The 9,432-nt window shown below is 46.8% G+C and overlaps 1 protein-coding gene across 1 annotated transcript; it reads left to right on the top strand.

Moving 5' to 3' along the window:
* The first annotated feature begins 2,280 nt into the window (after window positions 1-2,280).
* LOC130277762 (chymotrypsinogen A-like) lies at window positions 2,281-7,609 on the top strand. The gene is made up of 7 exons (XM_056528511.1): window positions 2,281-2,332; window positions 2,418-2,521; window positions 3,037-3,116; window positions 3,314-3,392; window positions 3,482-3,662; window positions 3,838-3,971; window positions 7,264-7,609. The coding sequence occupies exons 1-7, from the start codon at window positions 2,281-2,283 to the stop codon at window positions 7,423-7,425; spliced, it is 792 nt and encodes a 263-aa protein (XP_056384486.1). The 3' UTR covers window positions 7,426-7,609.
* Window positions 7,610-9,432: the final 1,823 nt, after the last annotated feature.

The raw sequence follows: 9,432 nt of genomic DNA on the forward strand, positions 1-9,432 counted from the left end.
CCCTGCCACCCATGTACACTCTTCTACACTCATCTACACCCTTCTGTCACCTATGTACACTCCTCTACACCCCTCTGCCACCCATGTACACTCCTCTACACCCCTCTGCCACCCATGTACACTCCTCTACAACCCTCTGTCACCCATGTACGACCCTCTGTCACCCCCTATGCCCCTCTGTTACCCATGTACACCTCTCTGTCACCCATGCACACTCCTCTACACCCCTCTGCCACCCATGTACACTCCTCTACACCCCTCTGCCACCCATGTACACTCCTCTACACCTCTCTGCCACCCATGTACACTCCTCTACACCCCTCTGTCACCCCCTACGCCCCCTGTCACCCATGTACACCCCTCTGCCACCCATGTCCACTCCTCTACACCCTCTGTCACCCATGTACACTCCTCTACACCCTCTGTCACCCATGTACCCACCTCTTATCTCTCTGCCAACCATGTACACTCCTCTACACCCCTCTGCCACCCATGTACACTCATCTACACCTCTCTGCCACCCATGTACACTCCTCTACACCCTCTGTCACCCCTACACCCCCTGCCACCCATGCACACTCTTCTACACCCCTCTGCCACCCATGTACACTCCTCTGTCACCCCTACACCCCTCTGTCACCCATGTACACTGCTGTACAACCCTCTGTCACCAATGTACGCCCCTCTGTCACCCATATACACTCTTCTACACCCATGTACGCCCCTCTGTCACCCATGAATTCCCCTCTGTCACCCCTACGCCCCTCTGTCACCCATGCACACTCCTCTACACCCCTCTGCCACCCCCTACACCCCTCTGTCACCCATGTACACTCCTCTACAACCCACTGTCACCCATGTACACTCCTCTACAACCCTCTGTCACCCATGTACGCCCCTCTGTCACCCCCTACATCCCTCTGTCACCCATGTACACCTCTCTGTCACTCATATACACTCCTCTACACCCCATGTGCCACCCATGTACACTCCCCTACACCCATCCGACACCCATGTACACCCCTCTACACCCTCTGTTTCCCATGTACACTCCTCTACACCCCTCTGCCACCCATGTACACCCCTCTGCCACCCATGTAAACTCCTCGACACCCCTCTGCCACCCATATACACTACTCTACACCCCTTTGCCACCCATGTAAACTCTTCTACACCCCTCTGTTGCCCATGTAGACCCCTTTGTCACCCCCTACGCCCCTCTGTCACCCATGTACACTCTTCTTCACTCATCTGTCAACCATGTACACCCTTTTGTCACCCCCTACGCCCCTATGTCACCCATGTACACTGCTCTACACCCCTCTGCCACCCATGTACACCCCTCTGTTACCCATGTACACTCCTCTGTCACTCATGTACACTCTTCTACACCCATGTCACCCATGTACACTCTTCTACACCACTCTGTCACCAGTGGAAAAAAGTGTGGAGCCTAATAGGTTTGTTGTGCAGGTTTAATGGTGAAAAATTGTGGCTGGAAGAAATTGTCATGATGGCGCCGACCAGATGGAGAAGAAAAGGGAGTGACGCTGATTAGAGAAGACGTCATTTGTGTGTTGCTGACTACAGCAGCACTTTAATCTACATGCCCACAGATAAATAGATTTGTTTTTGCATGCCAACTTTGGTAGGGGTGCCCCGTGAAATTTTTTCTTTCAGAGGTGTGCCCCGAGCTGAAAAGGTTGGGAAAAACTGAAATATACACACGCACGTGTTTTAAAATTGTCCCCCCACTTTTGTCACTGGCCCCCCATGTGCCCACCATATATGAATGCTGGAGATGCCACTAGGGACCAGACTTATGGGTCAGTCTGTATTGTAGCCTTTTTCGCTATATCTCAATGTAGATACTGCACTTCTATACTTTTAGCGTGGTGATAACAGCAAGACCGTTGTGTTTTGTTCAAATTCCCAGGGTTTGGATTACTCCACTCCTTGACTATTGAATATGATACTACTCTCTGGAGCATTACCCTCCACTAACTTATTAAATGATATTTATTATTTACTATTCATTGATTCATGTTTTTAATTCATATCTGAAATTTAAGGTAAGGGTAACTTTTTTGCTTCGAGGAAACACACAACACCTGTTTCGCCCACGCATAGTTTTGTCCACGTCTACCTACATTATCTATATTAATTCAAGGTTGTCTGATAACAGCTCTGATGCTTCTATTGCATGTAAAGCTCTATTTTTACATCGTTAGTTGAGGATATATAAGCAGCACAAACCCTGTTTATGCTCCACTTATCACTATGGCATTTCTGTGGCTTCTGTCCTGCCTTGCCCTATTAGGGGGTAGCTATGGTAAGTAGCGTCATGGCTTTATTACAGTCTTTTATGGAGATGACTAGTTCCTTATATTGATATTTATTATTTACTTATTCCTCAGGCTGCGGTGTGCCAAGCATCAAGCCAATCGTTTCTGGTTACGCCAGGGTTGTGAATGGTGAGAATGCAGTTTCTGGTTCATGGCCATGGCAGGTGTCTCTGCAGGTACTGATTTCATATCCTATCCAATGTACTTGTTTTTACCTTATTAAAGTGTTGTAGAGAATGAACATGTACTGTATTAACTTGATACATGGTAATACATTCTTGACACTCTCCATACTCAGCACTTATGCCCATGTTATAGAGCAGGAGGAGCTGAGCAGATTGATGGTTTAATGAGAACAGTTCTACAATAACTTGTCATTTATTCTTTTAAATTCTGCCCTTTTGGGCCATGTAGTCAAGTGACCTGTCCTAATCTCTTTATATGCACAAGATATCTTGGAACTTTACTACAAAACTGTTTCAACCTGCTCAGATCCTCCTGCTCTATAACATGATGGCTGAAGATTGGGCTGGATTTCGCTTTAACTGCCCTTAGACTGTAGAACTGATGATTTATTTCTCATTAAAGATCAATTGAGGAAACTTTTAAATATCTCCTTGTATATTGGAAATTCTGAATGTTAATGTAAAAGCTTTATGTTCTTTTTATTGATTTGATTACATATCTATAGGACAACACCGGATTCCACTTCTGCGGCGGTTCTCTGATCAACAGTCTCTGGGTCGTCACTGCTGCTCACTGTGGTGTCACGTAAGTCATGTATAACTTAGTTTATATTATAGCAAGGAATCAATATAATACTGTCTATTGTCCATACCTCAATATTGTGACTAATATTGCTATTATCAAGTGTGTATGACATTGGAGAACTGGAGATCTCATGAATGTCCTATTACACAAGAAAACTTATTGAAGATGCTAAAATAGTTGTTCATCTCTATAAACAGAACCTCCCACCGTGTCATTCTGGGGGAATATGACCGTTCCTCCAGTGCTGAACCTATTCAGACCAAGACCATTTCCAGGGTAAGCAGAAAATGTAGAAATATGTTCTTTAAATGTGTTTATTTTGCCTCATTTTATAAGAAGGGATTTTATGGCATATTATTTGATAGGTCTTCAGACACCCCAGCTACAGCTCCTTCACCACTGCCAATGACATCACTCTTCTGAAGCTCAGCAGTGCCGCTTCTTTCAATAACCGTGTGGCTCCTGTGTGCATCGCTGCTAGTGCTGATGTATTCAATGGAGGAGAGAGATGTGTTACCACCGGATGGGGCTACGTCAATGCTGCAAGTAAGTAAATGCTTGACAATACAGATGTTACAAATGTTATCCTGCAGGTCTATGTAGACCTTCATTTGGCACAACTTGCAACCTAATGTAGCGAGGCATAAGACGATCTCACTATGTTCTCCATAATTCTGGAAAAGATATGTATATAGTGCTTAAATGTTGTTTTAACTCTTAGCACAAACAACCCCAAGCAAACTGCAGCAGGTGTCTCTGCCTCTTCTGAGCAATACCGAATGTCAGAGATTCTGGGGAACCAGGATCCAGAACACCATGATCTGCGCTGGAGCATCTGGAGCTTCCTCCTGCATGGTATGAAATTACATATCTCTAGTCATGTCCTGTCTAATATCTACTTTAGTCACTTATTTGTAAATATTACAGCTATAGCCAAAAATGTAATAGACAACAATAACATTTTAGATGTATTTTCGTTGCCTTCCTGAATCCTAGACCAACGGTATTGTCACGATTCGGCTGGCAGGAGGTGGATCCTCTGTGCCAGAGAGGGATTGGCGTGGACCGTGCTAGTGGACCGGTTCTAAGCTGCTACTGGTTTTCACCAGAGCCCGCCGCAAAGCGGGATGGTCTTGCAGCGGCGGTAGCAACCAGGTCGTATCCACTAGCAACGGCTCAACCTCTCTGACTGCTGAAGATAGGCGCGGTACAAGGGAGTAGACAAGAGCAAGGTCAGACGTAGCAGAAGGTCGGGGCAGGCAGCAAGGATCGTAGTCAGGGGCAACGGCAGGAGGTCTGGAACACAGGCTAGGAACACACTGGGAAACGCTTTCACTGGCACGATGGCAACAAGATCCGGCAAGGAAGGGAAGGGGAAGTGAGGTTAAATAGGGAAGTGCACAGGTGAATGAACTAATTAAGCCAACTGCGCCAATCAGCGGCGCAGTGGCCCTTTAAATCGTAGAGACCCGGCGCGCGCGCGCCCTAAGGAGCGGGGCCGCGCGCGCCGGGACAGGACCGACGGAGAGCGAGTCAGGTACGGGAGCCGGGGTGCGCATCGCGAGCGGGCGCCACCCGCATCGCGAATCGCATCCCGGCTGGGAGAGGTATCGCAGCGCACCCGGTCAGCAGGTCTGACCGGGGCGCTGCGATTGCGAGGATGTTGCGAGCGCTCCGGGGAGGAGCGGGGACCCGGAGCGCTCGGCGTAACAGTACCCCCCCCCCTTGGGTCTCCCCCTCTTCTTGGAGCCTGAGAACCTGAGGACCAGACTTTTGTCTAGGATGTTGTCCTCAGGTTCCCAGGATCTCTCTTCAGGACCACAGCCCTCCCAATCTACCAAAAAAAGTCTTTTTCCTCTGACCGTCTTGGAGGCCAGTATCTCCTTTACGGAGAAGATGTCAGAAGAACCGGAAACAGGAGTGGGAGAAACAAATTTGGGAGAGAAACGGTTGATGATGAGTGGTTTAAGGAGAGAGACATGGAAGGCATTGGGAATACGAAGAGAAGGAGGAAGAAGGAGTTTGTAAGAGACAGGATTAATCTGGCACAAGACTTTGAAAGGACCAAGATAGCGTGGTCCCAGTTTGTAACTGGGGACACGAAAGCGGACATATTTAGCGGAGAGCCATACCTTGTCTCCGGGAGCAAAGATGGGGGGAGCTCTTCTTTTCTTATCGGCAAACTTTTTCATGCGAGATGAAGCCTGTAAAAGAGAATTTTGGGTCTCTTTCCATATGGTGGAAAGATCACGAGTCACTTCATCTACAGCGGGCAAACCAGAGGACAAGGGAATAGGGAGGGGGGGAAGAGGGTGACGGCCGTACACCACGAAAAATGGGGATTTAGCAGAAGATTCAGAGACTCTAAAGTTGTACGAGAATTCGGCCCAAGGTAGAAGATCTGCCCAGTCATCCTGGCGGGAGGAAACAAAATGCCGTAAATAGTCACCCAGGACCTGGTTAATTCTTTCTACTTGCCCATTGGATTGAGGATGATAAGCAGAAGAGAAGTTTAATTTAATCTTGAGTTGTTTACAGAGAGCCCTCCAGAATTTTGACACTAATTGGACACCTCTATCCGAGACAATCTGCGTGGGCAAACCGTGAAGACGAAAAATGTGTACAAAAAATTGTTTTGCCAACTGAGGCGCTGAAGGAAGACCAGGAAGAGGAATAAAATGTGCCATCTTGGAAAATCGATCAACGACCACCCAAACAACAGTGTTGCCACGGGATGGGGGTAGGTCTGTGATAAAGTCCATACCAATCAGAGACCAAGGCTGTTCGGGGACAGGCAGAGGGTGGCCCATGACAGAGCTTTCCCAGACAGAAGGCTGACTACGAAAGCCACCTTAGACCTTTCAGTAGGAAACTGGTCCGACATCATCTCCAAGTGCAGGGAACATTGTGAAAGAAAGCCACGGCAAAACTTAGAGTCCCCATCAAATTTATCCGGCAAGGAAAGTCGTAGGCCGGAAGCGGCCACTCGCTGCGGAGGAAGTGCAGGAGCTGGCGGAGGAGATGATTGCTGAAGCTGTGGTAGTAGCTGCTGTAGCATCACGGTCAGTTGAGACAGCTAGTGGCCTTGTTGCGCTATCTGTTGCGACTGCTGGGCGACCACCGTGGTGAGGTCGGCGACAACTGGCAGTGGAACTTCAGCGGGATCCATGGCCGGATCTACTGTCACGATTCGGCTGGCAGGAGGTGGATCCTCTGTGCCAGAGAGGGATTGGCGTGAACCATGCTAGTGGACCGGTTCTAAGCTGCTACTGGTTTTCACCAGAGCCCGCCGCAAAGCGGGATGGTCTTGCAGCGGCGGTAGCAACCAGGTCGTATCCACTAGCAACGGCTCAACCTCTCTGACTGCTGAAGATAGGCGCGGTACAAGGGAGTAGACTAGAGCAAGGTCGGACGTAGCAGAAGGTCGGGGCAGGCAGCAAGGATCGTAGTCAGGGGCAACGGCAGGAGGTCTGGAACACAGGCTAGGAACACACTGGGAAACGCTTTCACTGGCACGATGGCAACAAGATCCGGCAAGGAAGGGAAGGGGAAGTGAGGTTTAATAGGGAAGTGCACAGGTGAATGAACTAATTAAGCCAACTGCGCCAATCAGCGGCGCAGTGGCCCTTTAAATCGTAGAGACCCGGCGCGCGCGCGCCCTAAGGAGCGGGGTCGCGCGCGCCGGGACAGGACCGACGGAGAGCGAGTCAGGTACGGGAGCCGGGGTGCGCATCGCGAGCGGGCGCCACCTGCATCGCGAATCGCATCCCGGCTGGGAGAGGTATCGCAGCGCACCCGGTCAGCAGGTCTGACCGGGGCGCTGCGATTGCGAGGATGTTGCGAGCGCTCCGGGGAGGAGCGGGGACCCGGAGCGCTCGGCGTAACAGGTATCAGTTTATTTGCAATAAACATGTGATATCTATGGGTCAGTATCAGAGGAGGATCTCTGAGTCTTAACATATTTGGGTCTCCCATGCCTGTGTGTATGTTCAATGTAGCTATTGAATCTGACTACTCTGTGTACTAAGTCCATAAGTAGAACCCATTATGTAAGTATAAAAGGCGATAGAAATCAAACTTTCTTGCATTTTTATTTATACACATATTTACTTAGTTATATACTTATTTTATTAACTCTAATTTTCAGGGTGACTCTGGTGGACCTCTTGTGTGCCAGAGAAATGGAGCTTGGACCTTGGCTGGTATTGTATCCTGGGGAAGTTCTACTTGCGCTACATCTTCTCCTGGAGTTTATGCTAGAGTTACAGTCCTTAGATCCTGGCTGGACCAGACCGTTGCTGCTAACTAAATACTTACTGTGGTTAATAAACATTAATGTCAAATAAAAACTAGCTTCATGTTTCTTCATTTATCCTGTTACATTATAAGAAAAAAACTATTTTGTTTTACTTAGTTAAAGCAAAAGATTACCCATGTACATATACTAATCAAAACATCAGAGCTTAATCACAACCATAAATACCTACAAGTCACAACAGGCACGCTAATAATTGAATAATCAAAGCTTTATTAGGGTATCACAAAAAAACTGTTAAAAAGGAATAGCAACAGACTACACCTGGCTGCTGCAAAGGAGGGAAATATGGCTAATAGTCTCAAACATACCAAGAAAGTTAAGGCACTACCAGCACTAATGACCACTTGCACATTAGTACCACATTGGTAGTACAAAAAACAATATTATTCAGTATAGAATAAGACAGCAAGATAATCAAAAAGCACCACAGGTGTTAAATAAATAATTTTTTTCCTGGGTCAGCTGGGGTATAGAGGAAGACAAGAAAACGTTACACAAAAAGTGAATATGGTCAAAACTACAAGTATCATAGCACACTTTATTTTGGTGACTGCTACTGAAGACCCACATCAAATTCCCCACATGAACGACCAGCGGACCAAGCAAGAGACCCTCAGTGACATTACATCACAGCGAGCCAGCATCCCTACAAAACGTTTCACCATTATGTGACTCACCAATTTTCCCTTTTTTTGGAGATCATGGGTTGTGTATGTGTAGGCCTGGCTGATAAAATCAAAAACAAGGGTTATGGCAGTGGTCGACTTGTGGGAGTTGTGGTTGCCAGCAGACAGTAGGCAATGGTGGACTGGTGAAAGTTTAACCCTTTAACGACCATGGACATCTATGCTCGTCCATGTGCCGTTAAAGGGGTATGACAACAGGCTCCCAACTCGAGCCCACGTCATACCAGCCCGCCCCCAGCTGATTCTTGTAGTTGCTGGGCCAGCGTTAATAGCCGACATGCGGCGATTACTGTGGGCGGCTATTAACCCTTTCGATCGCCGCTGTCAAAGCTGACAGCAGCGTCTAAAGGTGCCTTCATCCCATCCCTGTTGGTACAGTGGGGTGGATTGCCCCCCCGCAGCTCGATCGTAATAACCTATGGAGGTAGCATGAGGGCTTACCTCTCCTTCTGTTCCAGCTCCTGTGCTCAAAATGATGAAGCCTGTCAGGACCAGGCTTTATCAATCGAGCACAGAGCACACAGATCTGTATGAGGAATCAAATCATTCCTCCTAAAAGTCCCCTAAGGGGACTGAAAGTGTAAAAAAAAAGTTTAAAAAAAACCCCTTCCTTATTAAAAGTTTAAATCACCCCCCTTTTCCCAAATTCCATATAAAAAAATATATAAATATAATAAAAATAAACATATGTGATATCAACGCTTGCGTAAATGTCGGAACTATAAAAATATGTCATTAAGTAAACCGCACAGTCAATGATATACGTGCAATAGACATGTGCAATTCGTTTCGGCATGAATGTCTAATTTACCTAATTTTAAAGTTTTTGGGCATTTGGACCGATCTGAATGCACAAAAACATATTTTGAACATTCCCGAATAGCCACGATAATACGAATAGCAAAATAACAAATGTATTCGTTATTTACCGAATGCATGCGGTAAATAACGAATGCATTCGTTATCCGTAAACGAAAGTAAAGAATTAATTTAAAAAAAAATTCTTGGTCCTTGCGCTAACACTGTTGCGCTACACACTGTTTTTGTTACTGTTACCAGGGTGCTTTTTCTTTCATTTTTAACTTACGCTAGCTTTTTTCAGAAATGGGTTATAGTAGGTCAATGACATGCATAGTAATTGCAATGGGAACATTTTTCATTCATGAAACCGCAGACTTAATAGGATAATTGCTGTTTAGAACGTTTGGGGTCCCAACTTATCCAAATAAGCGTGCGGTTTTATGAATGTAAAATTTTCCCATGGCAATTACTATGCATGTCATTGACCTACTAACCCATTTCTGAAAAAATC

The sequence above is a fragment of the Hyla sarda genome, chromosome 6 (genome assembly GCF_029499605.1).
Source record: "Hyla sarda isolate aHylSar1 chromosome 6, aHylSar1.hap1, whole genome shotgun sequence".
In the NCBI taxonomy this organism is placed as follows: domain Eukaryota; kingdom Metazoa; phylum Chordata; class Amphibia; order Anura; family Hylidae; genus Hyla; species Hyla sarda.